The 23,690-nt window shown below is 46.5% G+C and overlaps 2 protein-coding genes across 5 annotated transcripts; one reads left to right on the top strand and one right to left on the bottom strand.

Moving 5' to 3' along the window:
• Positions 1-828: 828 nt before the first annotated feature.
• LOC101754835 (calcineurin B-like protein 6) lies at positions 829-5,322 on the top strand. 4 transcript variants are annotated; one of them, XM_004979979.3, is made up of 7 exons: positions 829-1,288; positions 1,394-1,610; positions 1,742-1,819; positions 3,508-3,560; positions 3,952-4,032; positions 4,125-4,240; positions 5,042-5,322. In XM_004979979.3, exons 2-7 carry the CDS (start codon positions 1,571-1,573, stop codon positions 5,097-5,099), a joined length of 426 nt encoding a protein of 141 aa, XP_004980036.1. In that variant the 5' UTR covers positions 829-1,288; positions 1,394-1,570; the 3' UTR covers positions 5,100-5,322. The 4 variants fall into 4 exon arrangements, with proteins under 4 accessions (XP_004980036.1, XP_022685069.1, XP_004980037.1 ...); XM_022829334.1 differs by lacking the exon at positions 3,508-3,560 and having other exon boundaries at positions 1,394-1,615; XM_004979980.4 differs by lacking the exon at positions 3,508-3,560 and having other exon boundaries at positions 830-1,288.
• A 4,628-nt stretch (positions 5,323-9,950) lies between these two features.
• Positions 9,951-10,883, bottom strand: LOC101759703 (cysteine-rich repeat secretory protein 38-like). The gene has a single exon (XM_004980865.2). It carries the CDS (start codon positions 10,881-10,883, stop codon positions 9,951-9,953), a length of 933 nt encoding a protein of 310 aa, XP_004980922.2.
• Positions 10,884-23,690: the final 12,807 nt, after the last annotated feature.

Below are 23,690 nucleotides of genomic sequence, written 5' to 3'. Positions count from 1 at the left end.
TAAAAAGATTCCCGACTAGTACTAAACGTGGATTCCCTAGTAATGGAGAGGACTCTGGCCTCTATCAAATGCAAACATGCTCCCAAAGCAGCCTTTCTTTCTCTTTTTTTCTTCTATATATGTGCTTGGCCGATTAGTTTTTCCACACGCAAAATGCTAACAATGATCAGCCAACGACGACCTTCCGTGTTCGTAGCTAGCTAATCCGTTCAAATTGCGATGGTTAATAAGTAAATTTGCCCGCACTTAGGGTTCAAATTGCGGTTGTTAATTTGCCACACTTAGGGCTCTTTTGGCAGGACTCCAACTCCGGTTCCACACGCTTACCGAAGCACGGAGGAGCCGGAGCCGCACCAAACGGCACCGAGCGCGGAGTCGTTTTTGGCACGTTTGGGAGGAGCCGGAGCCGTTTTAGGCCTGCATGGCGAAGCCTAAAAAAGTGGCTCCGCAGCTCCGGCTCCAGCTCCGCACGAGAAGCCCTGCCAAAGGAGCCCTTTAATTTCTATAGATTAATTGTCACCGGACACCTAATAGAGGGTGTGGATGTATGTAGCTGCAGATGACCAAGCTGAGATGAGGACCAAAGACTTCTTGAGCCAACATATATATGCGTTTGCGTACCATATCGTGTACGTACGCGTGGAACTGACTGATACTGGATATGCATTGACCCGAGATCAGATGAGAATTTGCAACTCAGCAGCAAATAGCAAAACTAGGAAAAAAAGACAGAAGAAGAAAAAAACGAAACAATAAAGGGAACAAAATAGAAAAAAGGCCAATCAAAACTAGGAAAAAAGGGGATAATGTGGAAAACCTCACTGCCATCCTCCCCCCGTGAATTGTGTGCCTCACTGCCATCCTCCTCCGTCCGTTTCCCTCCGCGACGCCATCCGCCGCCAGTCCCTTCGTCGCCCGTCGCCATCCGCCGACAAACCTCCCTTACCTCGCCTCCGCGCCGCCAGAAGCCGCCGCCGCCGCCGCTCCCTCCGTCGCCCATCTCAATCCCGCCGTCGCCCATCGCAATCCCGCCGTCGCCCCTCCCTTTCCTCGCCTCCACGCAGCCAGAAGCCGCCGCCGCCGCCCCTCCCTTTCCTCGCCTCCACGCCGGTAGAAGACGCCGCCGCCGCCGCCGCCACTACCCCCGTCGCCATCTGCCGCCGCCCCTGCCTGCGTACCTTTTGTGCCCCTGCCTGCGTACCTTTTGTGTACCGCCGCCGCAGAAGATGAACCCATTCTGTGTACCTTTTGCAACTATATGGGTTCTGCCGTACTTGCTATGGATCTGGTATGGTACCTTATATGAGTCATCTTCTAATGCTATTTCATTGCTTCCCTTGTTCGTTGATAGATATGATGATTCTTGATTACTTAAATTGCATCTCGTATGCAGGGTTGGATGGGCCCAAATTATTCAATCTCTACTGCTTGTGCTACTAGCAACTTCTGCATTCTGAATGCAGCTAATCATATCAGAAAAGGGGAAGCTCTAAGTAACTTCATTTTCTTGTGATCTTTTCTGCAATGAGTAGTGCCTAATTGCAGTTGTAACCTAACCATATAGGATGTGATGCTTTGCGGTGGTTCTGATGCACCGATCATCCCTATTGGTAAGGTGCACTCTGATTATTTGAGGCATCTTCACTTCCAATTGCTATTGTTTCATTTTGACATGAACCTCAAGTTTTCTTATGCATATATGGAGTTCACTGTTTTGATTATTGAAAACTGTTAAATGCAGGATTGGGAGGTTTTGTGGCCTGCAGAGCTTTCACAGAGAAACAGTGGTCCAACAAAAGTTTCTCGGCCTTGGGACGTGGTCAGTAAGAATATTACATACTTTTTTAGCCAAATAATTGCGTTATATGCTAGCGATACATTTATCAGTTATACTTACTGGTTTGGTGCATATATTTCTGTGCCTGTCGAAAATTTGGCAGAAATTTGGATAGTTTTTGGAATGCAAATCTTCAAAGGGATTTGATTTTTTCTTGAATAACGTAATTTCTGCCAATTGATTATCATATTGTTGGTCAGACTACGCTATTTTGATTCGTTTCTAATCAGTACTTGTTTTGAAAATATTTATGACAACTATATTAGTCATTTCATCACGTAATTGGCATAGTAAGAATATGGATATTACCAGCTGCTTCAGAGTCAGACGAGTAAAAAATATGGACGTTAGTTACATGCTGAACAATGTGACTGGCACTTCCTTGCAGGCTTTCAACAAACTCCATCGGTATGTCAGTTAGAAACATCTGATGGAGTGTCCTGATGTACTTGATACCCTTGGGTACTGCCCTTGTATTCCTTAAACCAATAAGTTCCAAATGATGTAGACCTATCACTGTTCCATCCTCCATCAAAATGCAGCTCAGATGTTCCATGTCAGCAAGTTGCAGATTTTTAAGCTTGGGGAACCATCCTGCACAAAAAGATAAATGTTCCCCACCATATGCCCCACGGAGCCCCAGATCAACTAGAGTTGACAAGTGAGAGAAGGAGCGAATAGGATCCTTCTTCGGACCAGTCCAGTCCATTTTTAATAGTGTTAATTTCTCAAACTTAGAAAATAGCGATGGGACCGTGCCTCCATCTAACTTTCCTGCCAACCAGAGGAGCTTCAGATCTGGCAATGGCCTTAGCATTTTCAAGTTTAGAATCTCATCCATATCAGACGCGAAAATAAGCAGTCTGCTCAGGTTAGGCATCTTAGTCAGGGAGTTTCATAACTCAGCAATGTACCTTTGCCGCACTTTCATAACGCTCAAGCTTCTCATCATTGTCAAATTTCCCAGCTGTACGACCAAATCTTTATTGGTTGAAACAGTATGTAAAGCTTGAAGATTCTTTAGACCACAAATGTTGCCACAAATTTTTTTTAGAAATTTGTGAGCACCTAATTGATTGTGAGCCCTTTCATGCTTGCCTCTATTTATCCATATGTTTATCTTTGATAATGCCAAATAACTGACTGAATATCCAGTTACAGTTTTTTATGTGATAATAGTTCAAGATAAGATGTTGAGTCATTACTGCTTACTAGATATCCATGAAAGGCAGTTGGCTGTTGGATTCATTGTAACATCCCTTGTGTGCATGTGGACATCATAGGCACCTGGAAGAAGTGCTATGCATGTTATGTTCTACAGTTTTCCTAAAGATGGAACATTGTAAAAACCGGAAAGACATTCATTCCTCCATCAGAAGTCAATTGGACTGCCACTAAATTCTATTTGTTGCAACTAGAAATAGTTCCTTTTGATTTGGTTACCTACTGAGGCCGTGTAGGGAGGGGGAGGCCTGTAGAGTATATTATGCAAGGCATGCATCTTTGTTTCCAAGAACATACAAAATCTTTAGGTTTGAGCTTTTCTGTGATGAACAATTTATAATGACTATGTAGTGAACCAATTCAGTTGATTCTACTTTGAGAAATTATGCTTCTGTGATACAAAATCATTCATCCTCATGATCAGCTTGTTTCATCTCAACTTGCAGTTGCTTTTAAATTGTATGATCTCAAACAACAAGGTTTCATTGAAAAGCAGGAGGTACTTTCCATTTGATTATTCATAAGTTAATAATTTGTTCCAAGCTGCATGTGTTAGTGCATATGATTGGTTTGCGCGTTCCATGTTGCATGTATTTTTCCTATAGGTGCTACAATACCTTGTATGTGATCACCATTGTTCATCCTCTCAAATCATGTTTAGCGCATGATTTGCTGCCAGCGGAATTTAGAGTGGTTATTTCTCAAGTTTAACAGAACTAAGTTGCTGATGTCAACATCTATCTATGAGTCTAAACTGAGGCCCATATTCACAACTCCTTTTGAGGATTGTCCTAATACTTGCGTGGAAGAAGCATACCCAATTTGACATCAAATACAGCCAGCATCACTGAAAAAGTGAAAATGTTGTTGTGTACCTTCTTGATTGTCAGGACAAGCAAATGATGGTCGCAACACTTGCTGAATCAGGAATGAATCTTTCAGATGATATTATTGAAGGCATTATTGACAAGGTATATATGGATACATGTATTTCTGTATAGGGTAAATATCTATTTTATGCTTAGTTGCTTCCTCAGCAAATCCTTATTTTCAATGTTGCTAGACATTTGAGGAAGCAGATACAAAACATGACGGGAAAATTGACAAGGAGGAATGGTGCCGCAATCTTGTCTTGAGGCATCCATCTTTGTTGAAAAATATGACCCTCCCATATCTCCGGTCAGTACTCCAGATGAGTTTGTCTTTTTCTTAACTGTTTGAGTTTTCTTCCTAAACTTCCAATTGCACCCTAAGGATATACGTGAAGCTCACTCAGTATGTTAGATTCTTAGCAGCTTGTCATGCTTGTCCATGGCCTCAGGAGAAACTGTTTCAATTAATTGTCCCTCAGTGAGTGAAAAAAATGCTGTTTTAATGTGGCTTTTCATGATGTGCATGGGGTACTGTTGCTTTCCCAACAAGCTTTAGTGCAAATAGTGTCATTTGCTTTACTCTGCTTAATGTCCTGTTAATCGTGATAATAAAGATGTTAAACAGCCTTCTTGTTTAGACTAGAGTGAAGCACCCTGTGCATTGAGAGTTTGTTGGAAAGAACAGAAGTATTATGAGGATTATAACAGGAAAAATCACAATAGAACACTATCACTTCCACCCTTCTACAGATATATTGAAGCATATACTCCTGACTCCTGAGGCACGGAAGTATAGTGAAATGGAGGGAATATTCATTCAACCCTTGTTTGCTTCAGATTGCTTGTTTTTCTCCTTCAGATCCTTATCAGATGAGATGGCCAGTATTTTGTGCTGATCGGGCACCATCATGATTGCTAATTGAAACTAGGCCAAAAATACATGTGATGCTGCTCAAGATTGACTTGAAACTGAAAAAAGAGAACACTTTCTGTTTAAATGATGTTGCAGTTAAATCCCTTTTTTACCGCTGAATCTGTGTATATTAGATCAGTTATTAATATAATTTGTTGAAATAAGTGATCCTTATTATCGATTAATTTTTAACAGGGATATTACAACAACATTTCCAAGCTTTGTATTCAACTCTCAAGTAGAGGATGCATGAGATCCCAAAGACTGGTGCACAACAGAACAGATTCTGCGGGGTGCACTTGTGTGTTTTTATTTCCTTGAAAATGTATATTTTGTGTGGTGGCAATGTCCTTCCGAGGGTTCTTTTGTATAGTTCGAGTGCGCTCAGTATATTCTACCCAGGATGTCGGTGTACGAACCATTTCTTATCATGTGTTTATAAAAAATGCTCTTATAATATATTGTTTAATTAACAAGTCGCACCTGCTGGCATGAAAATGTCAGAAACTGAGAAATTGGGTAGGCATGTGACTTGTTTTCTCGATCACCTGTTGATTTTTTAGATGGATTTGCTGCCTGAAACCGGACATGATACGGATCAGACGGCTCAGACCGGCCGTTTCGAGCCGCCAATATTTAGCGGTGATGGATGGGCCTGTAGCAAACGAGCTAAAATTTACCTTCTTTGAGCTTAAGTGAAGTCATTAGAGCTTAATGGAACCAATGAACAGCTTTGCACCCAAGTAAAATGACCCCTTTTGCCCCTCACAAGCTAAACACGTGTTCAAGCCATAACTCAAATTTTTGCTCAAACACTTAAAAATATGCCCAACTAAGAGTTGTATAACTCACAAATTCTAACAACTTTTGTAATTAGCTTTTTGCTTGAAACTGATCAGAAAAGGGTCAAAATATCGAATTACAAATCTGGGCCGAAAGGTGCAGATCAAATAAAGTCAGAACTTTGGAGCCCTTTTTCTCACATTTTCGAATGTATGCTCACGACAAACCTTTTATGAAAGTTTTACTGCTACGAGTCCTTAACAACTTTTATTTTTGGGATTAGGCCAAAATCTGCACAAAAAGTTTTCAAAAACGAGGTCAAACGCAGCTAAAATGGTCAACACTGTCAAAAATGGCTGAAGTGTTCAAGTCTGAAAGTTTCGGATTTTGCCAAACTTTGAAGCGTTTTATCTTCAATTCAGCTTCGAATTTGAAATCAAGACAATTACAAGGAACTTAGATCCTAGGCCTACAACTTTTGTAAAGGGAGTAGGGGTTGTGCAGTTCTAAAATCTGGAGAAGATCGCGCTCGAAGATTGCCCTATCGTCCGATCCCGCAAATCCCGCACCAGAGCTCACGCCGAGCACGCGTGTGCCGCGCTCCCCTCGCCGGCCGCCCCGTGGCACGTGCTCCTCGTCGCTGCCCCGTCGAGTCGCCCCCTGCCGCTGCTCTATCCGCACGCGCCCTGTGACGCTCTGGCACGCCACCGCCGCCGTGCCCGCCAACGCACGCCCGAGACAAGACGCAACAGCTCCTCGGCCTCGCCTGCAGCGCCCTGATGGAGCCGTTCACCCGTGCACGCCTGCTTCGCCTGCAGCGCCCGCCTGCAAGTGCACCTGCCAAGTCGCCTCCCATGTCCGCCAATGGCGCCCGCCGTGGCCGGTCCACCCCGCAGCAGCGTACTAGCACCCCATCCTCCAAACCACCCTCCTCAAGTCTCCTGCATCCTTTCCAAGCCCCAGTGCCCTCCAACAGAAAGTTCTTGCCCCAAACCGGCAGCTCGAGAGGTTCCTGTTCCCCGACGAAATCTGGCCAGCTCCCTCCGCCTCTGTCTAATAGCCCACGCCTGAGGCTCCTCCACTTCCTCAGCCACACCCTCGGACACTCCTCGTCGCCTGCTGTCCACCCCATCGCCCGGAATCCCACTTTCCCCAACTCCAGGAACTCCACCCGCCACCCCCACTGCCTCACCGCGGAACACCATCTTCCAGTCATCCTCGTCGTCAACCAACCACTCAAACGGAACCGCGGTAAGACACTGATCATCATGCTCGCGCTCGATTTTCCTCTTGGGTCAACTTTCCGCGCTCGTTCCCGCTCATGTCGACGGCGTTCCTCGCCGCCCGCGGAGCCCCTTCTGCGCTGCCCCGATCCGCGTCTCTGGACCTGCTTCTAGGAGCCGTTGGCCCTACTGCGCAGCCCCTCCTCGCCCCCAAGCCGCCCCGCTGCCCTCCCCCTACCGCCGCTGGCCCAATCCCGAACGCCGGCCAAGCCTGTCTGTTCTGCTGTGCTGTGCGTTCTGTTCCAGAGGAAGAAGAAGGCCAGGGGTCTAGTTGCGAGTGGAAAAGAAAGTCAGGGGGTTATGGGGAAAGTCGTGGGATTTATGTTTGAGGTGGGTTTTTGTCCAGGGGTGTAGGCGTAAGATCCAGGGGCCTCTATGCATTTAACCCATAGACTTGAGGGCTAGATTCGAAGATTGCTTCGGTTTTCTTTTTTTTCCAAATCTAAAATGCTGAAAGTTTAAAAAGGCATAGAAAAGTGTAGAAAATTGCTAAAAATGCAAAACCACTTTTGTTGAACTCAGTAAGTTGTTTAGTATCTGATAAAAATAGTTTTGGCCCATGTCACTGTTAAAAATATTGTTGTATGATTTATTTGTTGTTTAGCCAATTTAAATCATCATAAATCAAAGAAAAATGATAAAAAGATGAATCCAACTCTTAAGTGTTTGCTTCAGAGATTAGAAGCTTAGAAAAATGGTTTAGAGCCTATCTTAGACATTTAAGTCACTGTTTTAGTTTATTAATTGAAATCTGCAGGTAGATTTTTCTTTTTGCATAATGATAAATCCAGAGATGATAAAAATATGAAACCACTTGGAACAATTCAGGAATGAGGTGTAGTTCACAGGAAAATTTTGAGACTTGGTTTGAAAGTTAATGAAAACCGCTTTCCTTTTTAGAGAAAGATAAAAAGGAATACTATATGAAATGCCTTTCAGACTCTTGGTTTGCACGATGAATCATTTGCACATGCATTTCATGTAGAAGTTAACATCGCCGACGGTACGTACGAGCTGCACCCGACGCTCGAAGAGGAAGCCGTAGCTCTGCACCACGCCGAAGTCGAGCCCGTGCCAGAGCAAGCCGAGGACCAGTTCGCTAACTCCGAGTGTGAAGGCAAGCCCCGGAGCATAAATTCCTATGTTTAAATACTTGCAATATATTGGTTGTTTTGATTATGCATTTACGTTTATAGGAATTGATTGAAACCATAGATGCATGAATATAGTGCCCCTTGATCTGAACACTGGTATAAGAAGTTGAGTAGTTGCAATGCTAAATAGGACTCGGTAAAAGTCAAGTGATTTCCTGTCACTCGCGAGTTATAGGAGTTGAATGATTTTCTTTTCGTTGCAACTATAAGGATGATGGACGGGGCCGGGCTTATGTTGGTACTCGGTGGTTTGCCCCGTCTGTCTACTTGAAATTGGACTAAGGTCGAAAGGTGATGGTGTTCGTGATCAAGTGTTTGAAAGTACTAATCTCATACCTAGTATGGGATGGGGAAGCCTAGTACCTGATTGAACTGGGACGTGGCTTATACCCCTGCTGTCCTTGGAACGTCGTTCCCATGGTGCATCATGTGGGTGCAATGACGGTCATAGTACGGTAGAGACCGGGACTGTGGAGCATTGCATGGCAAAGGAAGTTTGGACCTGACACGTACCTAGGGATCGATGAGGACGGCTGACAAGTGAAGCGACCCTTCGTGGTGCGCGGATGTCGTGGGATTAGGTTTGCCATGCATGGTTAATAAATTCGAATCGATTCGTCCGCCTCTCACAGTTTGGGACTACTTGATCGCTATGCTACACTGAGTAAGAATGAAAGATGAGGATGATATAATATTGTTACTTGTTATTAATTGCTTGAAAAACTATGCTTGTTTAGTATAGTTTGCTAACTTAGAATGATGAACAACAGTAGAACTGGTGGCTAAAATATTGAAAGTAAGGACCTACACTAGTCGCTTTTGGCAAAACAAAACCCAGAGCCAAAAAGCTTGCATGTCTAGGTGTTAGTGGATTAGTACCACAGGTCGGTTAAGTCTTGTTGAGCATAGTTGCTCAGCTTTGTTGTGGCACCTCTTTTCAGGTGAGGATGATGTTCCTGAGTTCGCTGCTAGTTCTGCTTGGTCTACCCAGCTCCCTCCAAGTTGGACGGTCGAGTGGGATCCCTCCTCGGACGGCGAGGATAGGGGTCAGTGATGTCATGATCGGCTTCTTCATGATATCGTGCATCGACGTTTAGTTTCCATTCGTTTTATTTCCGCTGCTTGAACACTCTACAAACTATGTTTGAATTTCTGAACTTTATGTTATAATAAATCGATGCACTTTGTTTAATCTGGATGGACTGTTGTAATCTCTGTAACCACTCACCATCGTGTGAGTTTTGCTTTCTCGATCCTGCGTTACATGGTTTTATCGGAGAAAATCCGACGGACGACCGAGTTGACTTGTTTAAAGTACATGATCGCATTTAGGCGACTTAAGTGTGCTTTAGCCAAATTAATTTAGACAGTTCTGCCACAGGGCCCATCGCGCAGTTAATTTGACAAGACCACGAAGCCTGCGGCCCAGCCCACCACTAGAATATGGATCGGATGTCGACTATGAGTCTACAGCATATAAGTATATTACCATTTTATCTGGATAGTGCAGTAATTTGTCGATCCAAAGTTTGTTAAAAAGTACAGGCGATCATATTTAGCTATTGTGGTGTGACTTGTAAATAAGCGGTTAGAAGAAAATCACAATGGAGTGAGTAGTGGTCGATGTTGATACTTATATTTTCTTCTTAACTGACAAGTGAAATCCACGGTTCTAAGATGTTTTATTGTTTTGCATGATCATAAGATGTTTTATTGTTTTGCATGATGTTTTTGAAAATAGTTATTATTGTCGATAAAATTTCAGATGCCCATAGCAACGTACGGGCACTATCCTAGTAGAATGAAAGTACAAGTGTTTTCCTTGCTTCGTTGTTTCTTAACCTCGCCGAAGTTAGTGACCCAGCAGTCTGTGCAAAAATAAGATTAAGGTCCAACACTGAAGAGCGTGACGGCAGCCACAGCTAGAGCCACGATCACCGTCGTCTTGGGGCTGACCGGTCGAGCAGCAGGAGATGCAGCAGCAGACCCTGTTGGAGGCTCGGCTGGCGGTGCCGCCGGTGGCACAGCCACCATTCCGGCGATGAAGTTGATCGGTTCGTTCATCTGGTACATGAGGTAACAGCTGAGCCCCATGACGGAGGCAGACGTGCTGTTGGTGATGCTCTCCCCGTACATGACGGCAAGGAGGTCTATGAGGCAGCTGCTGCACTCGCTCCGCGGCAGGTCCCTGGTGCACTGCGCCATCCCGTACATCACCTGCCAGACGCCTCCGCTGACGGCGTCCTTGATCCCCTGGCTCCCGGTGGCGAACCGCAGGGCATCGCCGCCGGCCCTCTCCGCGAGCTGGCTCAGCAGCTCCCGCCGCGCCTCCCTCATGCCGGCAGCGTCGAAGGCCAGGAAATCCGAGCGCAAGATAAGCCTGGCGTCGGCGCCGGAGTCGGCGGAGCCGAAGAAGGGCGCGTCCGCGTACCTGATGGCGCAACCGACGGAGCTGAGGAAGCCCACGTTCCGGCTGTGATCGCATAGGCCGGAGAACCAGGTGGAGCTCGCGGAATTGATGCAGTCGAGGCACCGCTCCGCGTCGGCGTCGGCGTAGCACACGGCGAGCCCGGAGACCTGGTCGGGCGCTGTGCCGACGGTGTGGCTGCGGAACCACCAGTAGTTGTCGACCGTCGCCGGAGGTGGGGTCGACAGCGCGGACAGGAGCTCGGCGACGTTCTTCCCGAACGGGCTGCTGTCGGTGTAGTTCCCCGGGGCCGAGCAGGTGGCTTTCACAAATACCGGGCGGTCCACATCTGCCGTGGCACCGATGACGGCGACGGGGAGGAGCAGCAGGAGAAGGCGAGCTGGATGCATGGCACGCCGCACAACCACCCTCTTGACACATCAGCTGAGAACACGATCGATCGAGCAAGCGGATCATCGGAGAAGTTTGTTGTATAGGTGGGCGGCGGAGGAGATGATGGAGAACTCAGCTGTCAGCTCCCTTGTTTCGCACGCGCGCGCGCACCCCTTGCTGGCATCGATCGTCTCCAAGAGATGAAGATTCGCACCAAGTGATGATGCCGAATCAACGTGCACCTCAAGACAAAAAATCCTATGCCTTTGCTATACATGCAGGAGCGAGGATGGCTTTGGAAGATAGCATGCCTTTCCTTGGTAACTTTCTAGTCAACAAAAATGCATGCAAGCATGTTGGTAAGTTTTAGTTGGTTGCTAAATTGTTGAAATTGGAGTAAAACAGCCACTTGCATTAATGTTCCATTCAAGAACCAAGAACCAGGAAATGAAAAACAAAGCAAAAAGTTTAGCAGTAATGTTAATGCCAAATAGTTACTACTTACTAGCAGTAACAGCTTAAACGTCTGTCATGTAAGAATGTGAGGCTTAGGCTGTTGGAAAAATCTCGGTACATATACTAATTAGTTACATCAGTGAAAGCGGTAGATACTATATATACCTTGTACTAGCTCCTACTAAGCATAGATATGAGTAATATTTTTTGGTAAAGACTACCAATCGGCTGGCCATTTTTCGATCCATCTGCACGGCCGCATATATCTAACGCTCATCTAGATCCAAGGCCACAAGCGACCTATGCTCTCTCGTCCAAGATCTCCCGCTCCCCTCTTCTCCCGGCACTCTAGAATATCTAGATCCTCGTAAGTAATCGGTGCCCGTAGCCAAAGAGGGGGAGGAGGTGAATTAGGCAACTTAAAATTTTAATCTATGGTTTTTACTACTTTGCATCGAAATATAAACTAGATCACGCTATATAGATGTGCAAACTATGGTTGATCTAGTGTGAAATCCTCATCCCAAAACAAGTTTTGCAACGTGTAGCCAATCCTATCAGGATACTACTCTAGGTAAGAAAAAGCACACAAGTTGCAAGTACGAAATGCGAAAACGTAAGGAGGGGATGACAGGAAGCAAATTCTTGACACAAGATTTATCCCGTGGTATCGGTAGGCACTAAGCCACCACTAGTCCACATTATTGAAGCACTCACACAAGAGTATTGCTTCCCGGTCACAAAGTCTCTCCCAAGGTGCCCCTTGACTTGGCACTAAGGCTCACGCCAAATCTCTCGGTCACCTTGATGTCGTCTCCACTAAGGAGCTTCTCCATGAAGGAAGGGGGTCTCCACGTCCCCCGTACAAGGTCGTCGACGCCGCTCCACACCAAGCCGGAGAGTCAAATATTTGCCGGCAAGCCACCAAGGTCCCAAGGTGCCGGCACACCTCTTGTATAGTGGTGGTTCATTCTAGAACCTGATCACAAGCACACCTTGCACTCACTCCTCTCTAGGCCTATCCTAACACTAGTCACTCTCCTAAGCTTGTGTTAAGCCTTTGATGGATCATTTAAGCACTTTTGGTGGCATGGATGTGTTCTTGATGAGTCTTGGTCTTCAATGCATCCCTAGACACTCCAGCAACTCCGAATGGGTGAGTGGTGGGGGTATAAATAGCCTCAAGGGCTCAAAGAGCCGTTGCTCCAACAACTAGTGAAAAAGGATACCATCGGAATCCGATAGTCTATTTTAGGTTTGCATTAGAACATCCAATGTAACTAGCCGTTGGCCCCACACACACAAGTTCCTCAATAATTCATCTGACGCTTTATCGGATACCCCCATCGGATCATCCAGTGCCATTGTTCATGTCACATAGCTGTTGGATCCCCTGACGTCATTGCTCTGACGCTTTTTCCGATGGTGCCGTCGGATCATCCGGTGCTGAAGGATTTTTTCCCAAAACCTCTCTAGAACTTCTCAAAGAAAATATGCTTTGTCCGACGGTCAACTCCATAGGACATCGGAACATCCGGTGCTATAACGTTTCCTTCCTCTTTAGCGAATTGCTCCGACGCTTGTAATATTACCCCCATCGGATCATCCGGTGCACTCGACGCTTGTAATATTTCCCGCGAGTTTTTAGGCCCTAGATATGTTACTGATAATTCATGATTGGTGCTTGCAGCACAACAAAATCTTAGACCTCCACCTAGTTATTAGAAGCGCTCGACCACACGACTGTGGTTTCAAAATTGGGTCCTCCTACTTTGATTCGCTCTTTGTGTGCTAATACTTCATCTACTAACTATATGGTCCCCTTGTGCAAATATTCAAGCACCAGAAGCATCACATATGCATATTGCATTTCCCCAGTTAATTTTGTCTTTCCAAAATTCTCCATGGAGGGTACATTTTATGTTAAAATATGCAATGCATATTTGAAATATTCTAGAAGATTGTGGAGATCTTAAGAGACTAACTTTGTCATGTATAAGGATAAGATCATGGTAAGGTAAGAAGGTAGAAAGTTGAAAAGAATGCATGAGCCATAGTTGCCATGCTTCATAGTGAAGTATAGAATACTAAAGAACTAGATATTTTAGCATGGTAGAAATATAAAAAACTAGATAAGGATGAGAAGGGTTCTAGAGTTAGGATATTTTGTATGGAAGAGTATGGAAGTTGTCACATGGCCATATCATAGCATAGAGTAGATCGGTCAAGGACCGTCATTGGGAGGAGTTTTGTTGTGAGTGCAGGACACTCATAGTGGTCGGTGCAGTTGTTGGTAGATGTAGGGCACTTACAGTGCTCGGTGTGGCACCGAGAGGTGCTAAATGGAGATCCAGGACTATGAAGGAATGCTAGTCCGGGACCAAGCGTAGGTGATGTTGGGTGTCAGTTGAGATGTCGGATCTCTTGAGCACAGGAGGCATAAGGAGGCTCAATAGCCACAACTATGGCTATTGGCAGACCTGCATAGAGTCCTACTTGATGGGTCAGGACCTATGGGAGATCGTAGAAAGCATCGAGAAAACTCCTCTACTGAAGGAGAACGAGGAAGCCTTGCGAAAGTGGCGAATCAAGGCAGGCAAGGCTATGTTTATGTTGAAGACGACGATCGAGGAAGACCTAGTGGAGCATATCAGAGATGCGGAGACACCAAATGAGGCCTGGGAGACATTGGCAAAGCTATTCTCAAAGAAGAATGAGGTACAGCTCCAACTCTTAGAAAAGGAGTTGTTTGGTATCTCTCAAGTCACTTTGACTATTAGTCAATATTTCACAAAAGTAGAATCCATCTGTCAAGAGATATCCGAGCTTGCACCGGATGAGAAGGTTGGGGAGGCACGTATGAGGAGAATCATTAATGGCCTTAGACCTGAATATCAAGGGTTTATACCTGCAATCAGTGGATGGCCTACTCAACCTTCATTTGTGGAGCTAGAAAACTTATTGGCTAATCAGGAGGCATTAGCCAAGAAAATAGGCAACATCAATTTGGAGAAGGATGAAGAGGAGGCACTCTTCATCAGGAAGAAGGGTCCACTAAAAGGCCAAGGAAAGGCGAGGAGTGGACAAGAGGCGATAGCCATTGTCCAAAGAAGAGAAGCTACTCAGGGGAGCTCAACAAGAGAGCGACGACAAAGATGACCAGGAGTGGGTCAAGAGCGAGAGGAGAAGAAGAGGTGAGTACTTCAACTATGGCAAGAAAGGGCATCTTGCACGGGACTGCTGGAGTTCACAGAGGCACTCAGAAGGAAATGTGGCTACAATGAAAGAAATTGTCTTGAGTATGTGCCCAAGTAAAGAAGAGTGAGATGCTGAGGTAGCTACCACAATTGAAGATGATAGAACTTACTTCGTGGAAGAATTGACAGAAGGTGAAACTCCATCAAATAGCATTGAAGAAGAAGAAGAGTATGATGCAGAAGGTGGCTTCTCCATGGAGGTGAGAGATCCAGATATTTCAAAAGGATTCATAGTATTTGGATATGATAGTGATGAAGATTGGGAGGCCTAAGCGATGAGGAGGAAGATATTAAAGATGAGAAGATAGAGCCTAGTCTTCATGATGTTGAAGAGCGCCAAGAGCATGGTGAAGATAGACATGGAGCATTCGTAATCCATGAAGATTTGGAGGAGCATGATAAGATGAAAAAAATTTCGGAAGGACACAGTTGTGAATATCTCAGGTATGACAACGCTTCACCGACTAAATTTATTTTGCCTTCGTACAAGAAGCATCTAGAGGACACTAGAAGGGTGAAGAAGAAAGAAGAGATGCATGGATGCATCAAATCTGCGAGGAACCTCCAACTGAAGACAGAGGCATATGAGTTGAAAGAAGAGAAGATCATGTCACAAGGGCAAGTGAAGAAGAAGATTCGTAATGGCAGAGTGTAGAAGATCCAAGGGTAGCGACACGCAATGGTTCGACCGCCCGAGACAAGTATGCATTGAGGGGGAGTGTTAAAATATGCAATGCATACTTGGAATATTCTAGAAGATTGTGGAGAGCTCAAGAGACTAACTTTGCCATGTATAAGTATAAGATCATGGCAGGATAAAAAGGTTCTAAAAAAATTAAAGAGAATGCATGAGCCATAGTTGCCATACTTCATGGTGAAGCGTAGAATACTCTAGACCTAGATATTTTAGCATGGTAGAAATATAAGAAACTAGATAAGGATGAGAAGGTGTAACATCTGCGGAAATCACCAACTAAAATCATCCGTTAAAAATTGCTTTCAAAATCTTTTTACCGCTGAGCTCCCGGAAATCGAAAACTTTCCCGGCGATTTCGCCGTCTCGGCACCTAAGCCGACAGCCATCATCTTTACCCGTGCCCGTAAATCTCGCCGTATGCCGTCGTTAGACCGCCGCGCGCGTGCTCCAACCGCGTGCCGCAATCACCGTCGGTTCCCCCTCTTTCTTTCTCTGTTTCCTCCCTTTTTCTTTCTTTTTCCTCTTCCTTCTCCTTTCTTTTTCTTCTTCCTCCTCCTTCTTCTCTCTCCTCCTTTCTTCTTCTTCCTGGCGCCACTCCTCCCGGTTCTGGCACCATTTCCTTTGGCCTGCCCCCCACCGGCACATTTACTCCTCCCGGCGCCCACGTCTCCCTGGCGCCACGCCGCCCGGCCACCTAGGGCCGCGCCCGCCCTGGGCCCTGTGTCGCCTCCCGCCGCCCGGCCGACCCCGCCGACCCCTTCCCGCGCCCCTCCTGCGCCGGCCCCACCTCCGTCCCCGCTTCACGCCGCCCGCCGCCAGCCCCTACCTCTCCTCCGGTGCTGCCCGCCGCACGCCACCATTGCCGTGCCGCCCTCCCCGCGACGTCCTCCTTCGGCGCCCGAGCCCCTACCGCCGGCCCAGCCTGCCTGGCCCCCACCCCCATGCCGCACACAGCCGGCCGCCCGGTCCCCCACCGCCGGCCGCCCCTCGCCGGCATATAAAAAGGGCCGCTCGCCCAGCCTCCCTTGCCACTCCACCACCACCCCAGCTCGCCACCGCCGCCCGTGCGCCACCACCTCCCGCCGCCGCCCGTGCACTGCCGCCTCCTAGCCACTACCGGCTGCCCCCTTCCCCATCCTCAAAGCTCAAAGGTGAGAGGCAAAATGGGCTCCCCTCCACTCCCTCCGCCGCCCCAACCCTCGGCTCGCCGCTGGTAGGACCCGGCCGGCCGCCGCCGGTCAACCCCCACCCTCTCTCTCTCTCCCTCTCCAAGTTCCTGGAGAGGAAGGAAGCAGAAACCACAAAATTCCAATCTAACCCCAAAGAATCTACTATTCGCGAAATAGTCCTTCCACCACTCTCATAATCCTATCCACGGATAAGCCCCTCCACCTCCAAAATTATTCACCAATAGGTCCCTGGTTTATTACAAATCAGTCCTAAACCTCCTGTTTAAGCCCCTAATCCATGCTTAACCCGTCATTCCATGCGCCAAACTTCCTCCAATTGATCCCAAATTTTACCACGTCATCCTCCGGAATACTTTCGCCGATTCATATCCAAATTTCCCAAAAATAATCTTTCTACCTATTTTCCGTTCACGTTTTCTGTTCGGAGCTCACGGATAAAAACCGATCTTTCTTTTATTTATTTGTGTGTCCGTTTGTGTGTGCCGTAGATCGCGGATTGCCCGAGGAGGATCCCGAGGAGGAGTTTGACCGTGAGCTCGAGCCCGAGGACCAGCAGCACGAGCCGGAACTCCTGGAAGGCTTTGAAGATGGCAAGTCCAATCTCACCCTTTGATGCATACTTAATACCTAGTTTTCCAAACACAACCTATCGGCCTGTTTTACAAAATGCATATTATTTCATTGCAAGACATGGTTGGATAGCCACCCCTTGATTGTTATGAACATTCCTTGTTATCCTATGGTTGTCTCTAAATATGACATGCTCTATTTAGTCGATAACCACCGCTAGAATGCTTAGGAAATTACTACTTAACTACAATCATTATTACAATGGTGTATTCGGAAAATAAATATGTGGGTGTGTGCAAGTGAGAAAAATGGCTTTTTGGGTTCAAGGGAAAAGGATGTGTAGATAGGATGGATGGATATTCCTTGTGTGGGATGCCAGGGTGTTGCGCTCATACCTTGGTGGTTGAGCAATGTCGGGAGATATCCATCTTGTCATGATTAAGGACCGAGTTGATGTGTCATCTTGCCTAATTCAACCATCGTGCAACCACTCGACCGTTGTATGGGCAACTGCTTAGCATAAATCCCACTAGCTGAACTGTTAGTCTTCAGGGGTGCTGGTGAGCAACGGGAGCCCATGGAAAAGGAGTAAGATATTGGTGACTTAGGTCCCGGTTACGGTCTCGTGGATGAGTCGTGAACCCCTTGGGTGCTCCTGTGAGGGCTAGCCAGTCTTAGCTAAGGTGGGTAATGGCTTTGTTAGGATCCGCACTGGCACTAAGGTGATCGTGCTGCGGTACCCTACTTGTGGGAAAAGTGTACAACCTCTGCAGAGTTAAAACCTATCCGGGTAGCCGTGTCCACGGTATTGGATGAGTTACGGCTTGGTCACATAACTAGCACTTGGGCATGGTTGTCGTGTGTGTGTGTGTGTGTGTGCGCGCGCGTGCATGTGTGTGTGGAATTTTGGAAGTGTCCAGCAGTTGTGCCGTGCGCTATGGCGGACGGGGAGTCCGATAGCGATAAAACTTGGATCCTTTGTGTAGGATCAACCCCACTTAATGTTTCGGTTACTAAAGAAAAGCTTTACGAAAATTTGTTTGAAAACGAGCACTTGCATGAGTTGAAAAACCTAGCTTTATTGCAAATAAACTCTAGCCTATCCTTGATTTATCCTGTGCATATACTTGATTGTATCCCCCTCCGTGGATGGGGTTGGACTTGTTGAGTACGTTCGTACTCACCCTTGCTTTGTTACTACAGAGGAAGACCCGGACTTCATCGCCGAAGACCTTGAGTAGAGGTTGTGTCCGCACCCAACGCTGCCTGTGGTGCTGGCCTTTCCAAGATGCTTCTGCTGCCGTGTAGTCCCGAGTGTTGTCTTTTGGCAGTCGCTTGGTTAGCCGCTGTTATTTATTTGCTTCTTATCGCTGCGTGGCTCTCACGCCCACTCCCTCGAGAGTTGTACGGTTACTAAATTATCTGTTGAATAAATGTGTTATCAGCCTCCTGGGACTGATATTTGTATCACATTTAGTCTCTACTTATGTGGGGACGCTTCAGGAGGGTTCTAGAGTTAGGATATTTTGTATGAAGAGTGTCGAAGTTACCACATGGCAACACCACAATGATCATGAGCACCTATAAATAAAGGTGGTCCCCTCCCTCCTAGCCATACCATGGCATAGAGTGACATGTGAGCCATAGGTGAAGAGATGATAAGGTTGCCATATAGTGTAGTGGTGTCATGTTAGGGTAGCCATGTAAAGAGTGTTGTATCAAGTTGTGAGTAGGTGAATAAAAGATTTGGGTTCCCTTGTAGAGAGTTAGTCTCCCGCGTTGATGTCGGTGTGAAGGTCTCCTCAGAGTAGTATGTGTATAAGGTGCATAGAAGAAGTGGTGTCACACCACTTTGGTGCCACTTCTAGGCAGTCGGTGTCAAGATTTGGGTGCCAATTTCTCAACATTTTACAACACAAACACAATCAAAAGCGCTTGAGTATCGAATAAGGTTTCTCAAACATAGGTGTGTTGTAGGTGTGCGGCTGTTGAGATATTCAACGTACCATCACCCCCTATGATATTCCCCCTCCCCGGAGACACAATTAGTTAAGGACGTCTTCAATTTGATAGATCAATTCTTCAAAAGGTTGTTAACCATGTTGAGGACCCATCACCCATCCTCCCATGTGGCCATGCGTGAATGAAGATGAAGGTCGTTGTCAGTTGTTGCTAGCCACAGCACCAACTAGTACGTTTGTCATCAACAAAAAAAAACAAAAAACCCTGCACGTTCTAGAGCTGGGCACGGCGTGCGGTGGCTGCCGGCGGCACCGCACTGCATGGTACTCCTTCAGCTTCGGCTACTGCATCGCTCTCTCCTCTTTATCCTTCTACATCATTCTCTCCTCCTTATCCTTCTGCATCGTTTCACTTAGTTTCCGACTACACAAAAGAAAGCACTAGTTAGCTCATCTCTCCATTCCATCTCCTCATAACTACCATCTATTTTTTTACATATGTATAATTAACAAATCAAGCAATTGCATCTTCATGCTTATTTGAGGAAAAACATTACGACTAGAAACTACTTAGGCGTTATTGAGATACAACCATATTACTTTGACATTAGTATATGCTTCATTTTCTTAACTGTCTCAGTATTACTAGCAGGATTCACCAACTGCATATGGCAGCTCAGTTTGGAAAGCCGCCTTTCTGTTCAAGAGAAATGGATGCAGCAACCCAACAAGTTGCCTATCATGAACACCATTCTTAGGAGCATGACTGACTGTTTCTTAGTGTTATGGTCAATCTCACAAGATTTATTCTGTATCTAGACATTTCCTGATCCTACCAGGAGCTAGTGTATAACTTTAATTAATAGCACAGGTTCCTAGTCCCTACTGTAGTAAATTGATTTATGTGATCGTAAGTATGTCCCTACTGTAGTAAATTGATTTATGTGATCGTAAGTATGTAAATGTTTGTGTGACTACGCAAATGAATTAATGAGCTAAAAGAACAAACAAATATCTTTTTTATCAGAAAAAATGAATAAGGGTCGCAAACAAACAAATGATATGACAATCAAGTTGGTTTGTTGAAAAAAAGAATAAAGGTTTTACTAACATAAGTGTCGCAAATCGTTTTTATATGGATTGTTCTGGTTTTGGTTTGGATCACAAACAAGTAGTATAGGCGTACTGACTGATCCAGAACACATAAATTGGAGTCATGGTTTAATAAACTCTAAACTGACAGCACTTCTGTTGGCCCTCTTACAAAATATGCATAGTGTTGCATTGGCTTCAATTAAACCATGGTAAGATAAAGTTAGAGATTGCACAATGCAATTTAGCTGATAAAACTATTCATATCATCAAAGCACTGTTAACACATTGTCTAGTCATTTAACTTAGCATGGAAATTACGGCGATGCCTCAGTATGCTAAACACCTAGCTAGCCACTTAACGATCATCATGTTCTCCTCATGTTTTGGAATGTACCCTAGATTCTGCTCAACAGAATAATATAACTAGTTTTAAGACTATGCAAAGCAATACAAGCAAGAAGCAACTGCAGAGGTAACATGCACTGAAGAATAAGGAGATACACTAGTACCTTGTGATGGCATCCTCAGCCAAGTAAGAGGAGAACTTTGTGGGGATAAAGGAGTGTCCAAAGAAATTATTCCTGCGGTCCTTTTCAGAGGGAGGTCCTTCTTCTTCTTCTTCATTGATATAGAGGGCGCTAGACAGCAGGACCTTTTTCCTCATGTTGACCTCAACCATCCACGAAACGTTGCGGTCCTTTTCCTTGAGCAGGAAACAGATGACATCTGGATCAACCAAGCTCACCACAGGGAAACTCGGCCGCACCCGTGGAAGGCAGCTCTTGGCAGCATTAATTGCAAAACCCGAAGAACTCATCGGTTCCCACGATGGTGTCCACATCCTTCCTCCAGCTGCCTTGGTTAATGTCAACCAACGTCCATGTTATGATGGTGAATTCATCATCAGGAGGAGGATATTTGGTAAGGATGCAGACGAGCTTAATGATGCCAGCATCAGTGATGCAGACACGCCGAAAAGGGTCAGGTGCGCCTGGGTCGATGTAGAGGCGGCGAGACTTGAGAGCTTGAGAAGGCAGCCGGACGTAGTGGAGCTGCTGCTGAATCGGGCTGCTCTGGCTGTCAGCGAGGACATCAATGAGCAGGATGCCCTGGTAGTAGTCAACCCAGCACAAGGATCTGTCGATGGGGACGACAACATCAGTCCTCCACGAGTAGAGATCGATCTTCATCTGAGGAGGGATCTGCAGCCTGTTAATACTCCATTTCAGCGGAATGCCGGCAGGAGGCGGATGGTGCAGCAAGCAGAGGTCGACCTCCTGGCGATAACGGTATGTGAGGTCTGCCACAGTGAATTCCCCATTGTCGCCATGGCAGAGGATGCCCATGTCTTCGTCGAACATGATGCGCTGCTGCTCGCACCGGTACGGTTGGAACAACTTGTCAAGCAGGGGGTTGGTTTCGCCGCCGTCGAAGCAAGGGGGAAGCACGGCCAGGGAAGGCGGCGATGAGGAGGAGTAGACCAGGTAGTCGAGGGGGGAGGAGGAGATGTCGATCCAACACGTGGAATCCTCGAAGGGGACGGACATCCGGAAGAGGATGGAGTTGCGGTGGGCGGCGATGGCGGCGGGCTCCGCGAAGCCACGGATCTGCGGCCTCCACGCCCAGTGGAGGTAGAGGCGGGACACCGCGGGGGGGCCGGCGATCCGGAGGGAGGCGCGGACGGGCCGGCCGGCGCAGTCCTCGGTGAGCGAGGAGGCGGTGGCGTCCCCTTCGACGACCCCGCGCCGCCGCCTACTGAGGTGGACGAAGCGGTCCAGGATCAGCCAGCTGCCGTCGCCCGTCGCCGGCGGAGGGGGCTCCGTCCACCCCGGGGCGCGCGGCGGCGGAGAGGCGGCGGGCTTCGTCAGCTCCGTGCCGGCGCACCATGTCGGAGAGGGGGGCGGCTTCCTCCTCTCTCCGCGGCCGTTCTTCCTCTGCCTCCGGGGGGCCTGCTCCATGCCGCCGCAGCAGGAGAAGCCTTCCGATGGCGGCAGGGAAACCAGCCTCGTACAATTCTGCCTCAAACAAATCTAGAGCAATATTTACGTATGGAGGGCACTCAGAGTCTAACAGAAAAGGAGCTTTTTTTAGAACCAAGATTACATATGTAACCGCCGGCAGGCACGGGGCTGCGGCGGCGGTCAGGCAACGGCCAGGGCGCGCAGGTGCAGCGGCGTCCAGCGGCGGCGACCGACGGGTGGTGGCCGGACGCGATCGAAGAGCGGTGGTGGCAAGAGGCGGTCCACGGCGGGGGACAGGGGCCGTACGTCCATGGCGCGAGGCCGGGACCTCCGGCGCTGGAGCCGCGCCCGGCAAGAGGCTGAGGCCGGCGGGCCATGCATGAAGACTGGCCACGGTGGCGCCCAGATCCGGTGGCCGGCGCGGGCGCACTGGCGGCGCGCAGTGCCATGGCACGGCCGGGGCAGCCGCCGTCCGGCGTGACATGAGGCGGCGTCGTTAGGTAGCACTACGGGAAAGCTAAAAATTGTCGAGTGTGTTTTTTCGAGCACTCGGCAAACAAGCTCTTTGTCGAGTGTCAAGTCAAAAACACTCGGTAAAGAAAAAATACTCGGCAAATCGGGGCTTTGCCGAGTGTCAAATAAAAAACACTCGGCAAACCCCCTTCTTTGCCGAGTGTCAAAAAAAAACACTCGGCAAACAAGGGGGTTTGCCGAGTGTCAAAAAAATACTCGGCAAAGAGGGGGGGTTTGTCGAGTGTTTTTTTTGACACTCGGCAAAAAATAAGTTTTTCCCTCTTTTCACCTTGAAATTTTTTCTACTCCCCATATACAACATGTGTTACTCCATGTTAAAATTTGGTATATTTTTGAATTTATTTGCTATATTTATTTAATTAATGGTATTTCAAGGAAAATTTTGGTATAAGTCAAAATTGAACTGCAAGTGATTCAAATTATAGAATAAAATGAGTAGAAAAATGATATTTATGTTATTTATCCCAGTTTGAGGCCTTGCCCATGAAATGAAAAGAAATTTCAAACATCTTGTTCAGGAAACATAACCACAAACATGTGATCGAATGATTTTTAAATTCTAAAAAAGGCAAACGAAGTCGGAAAATTATGAGATTTGTCATGATGTGATGGTATCATATGTGGAGGTTGTGGTAAAAAATTAAGAAAGTTTTGCACATTTTATCACATACAATGTTTATAAACCGAAGCATCTCAGAAGAAGAATCGTACCGTTGAGAAGGATTCAATAAGATTTGGAGTCAAAGTGATGATCGAATTTAGATCTGACTACAAAACATTTTGTATAGGCAATAGAGAACGTATATTGTTTCATGTGAAATTTTGGTAATTTTTTGGAACTGTTTGATAATTTTAATGTATTAAGTGTAATTATAGAATTTTAATTGATATAAATTGAATTGGAGCTATAACTGCATAAAATAATGAAATAATATGAGTAGAATAATCAAATACATATTGTTGAGTGAATTTGATGAGGTATTATTGAGTTTATCAAAACAAATGTAGAAGAAAATGTCGTAGAAAAGAGGGAAAAAGGAAAAATAAAACTTTGCCGAGTGCTCCCCGTTGGGCACTCGGCAAAATAGTGCTTTATTGAGTGC

The sequence above is a fragment of the Setaria italica genome, chromosome VIII (genome assembly GCF_000263155.2).
Source record: "Setaria italica strain Yugu1 chromosome VIII, Setaria_italica_v2.0, whole genome shotgun sequence".
NCBI classification, from domain to species: domain Eukaryota; kingdom Viridiplantae; phylum Streptophyta; class Magnoliopsida; order Poales; family Poaceae; genus Setaria; species Setaria italica.
The sequence above is the reverse complement of the archived record's forward strand: the minus strand, read 5'-3'. Positions and strand labels throughout refer to the sequence as shown.

What these genes read in the sequence shown, in the direction of transcription:
- LOC101759703 (XM_004980865.2), bottom strand. Translation starts at nt 10,883, where the DNA reads ATGCATCCAGCTCGCCTTCTCCTGCTGCTCCTCCCCGTCGCCGTCATC.
- LOC101754835 (XM_004979979.3), top strand. Translation starts at nt 1,571, where the DNA reads ATGCTTTGCGGTGGTTCTGATGCACCGATCATCCCTATTG. An exon ending in TTTCTCGGCCTTGGGACGTG is followed by an intron (nt 1,820 to 3,507) that starts GTCAGTAAGAAT and finishes CTCAACTTGCAG; the next exon opens with TTGCTTTTAAATTGTATGAT. An exon ending in ATGACCCTCCCATATCTCCG is followed by an intron (nt 4,241 to 5,041) that starts GTCAGTACTCCA and finishes AATTTTTAACAG; the next exon opens with GGATATTACAACAACATTTC.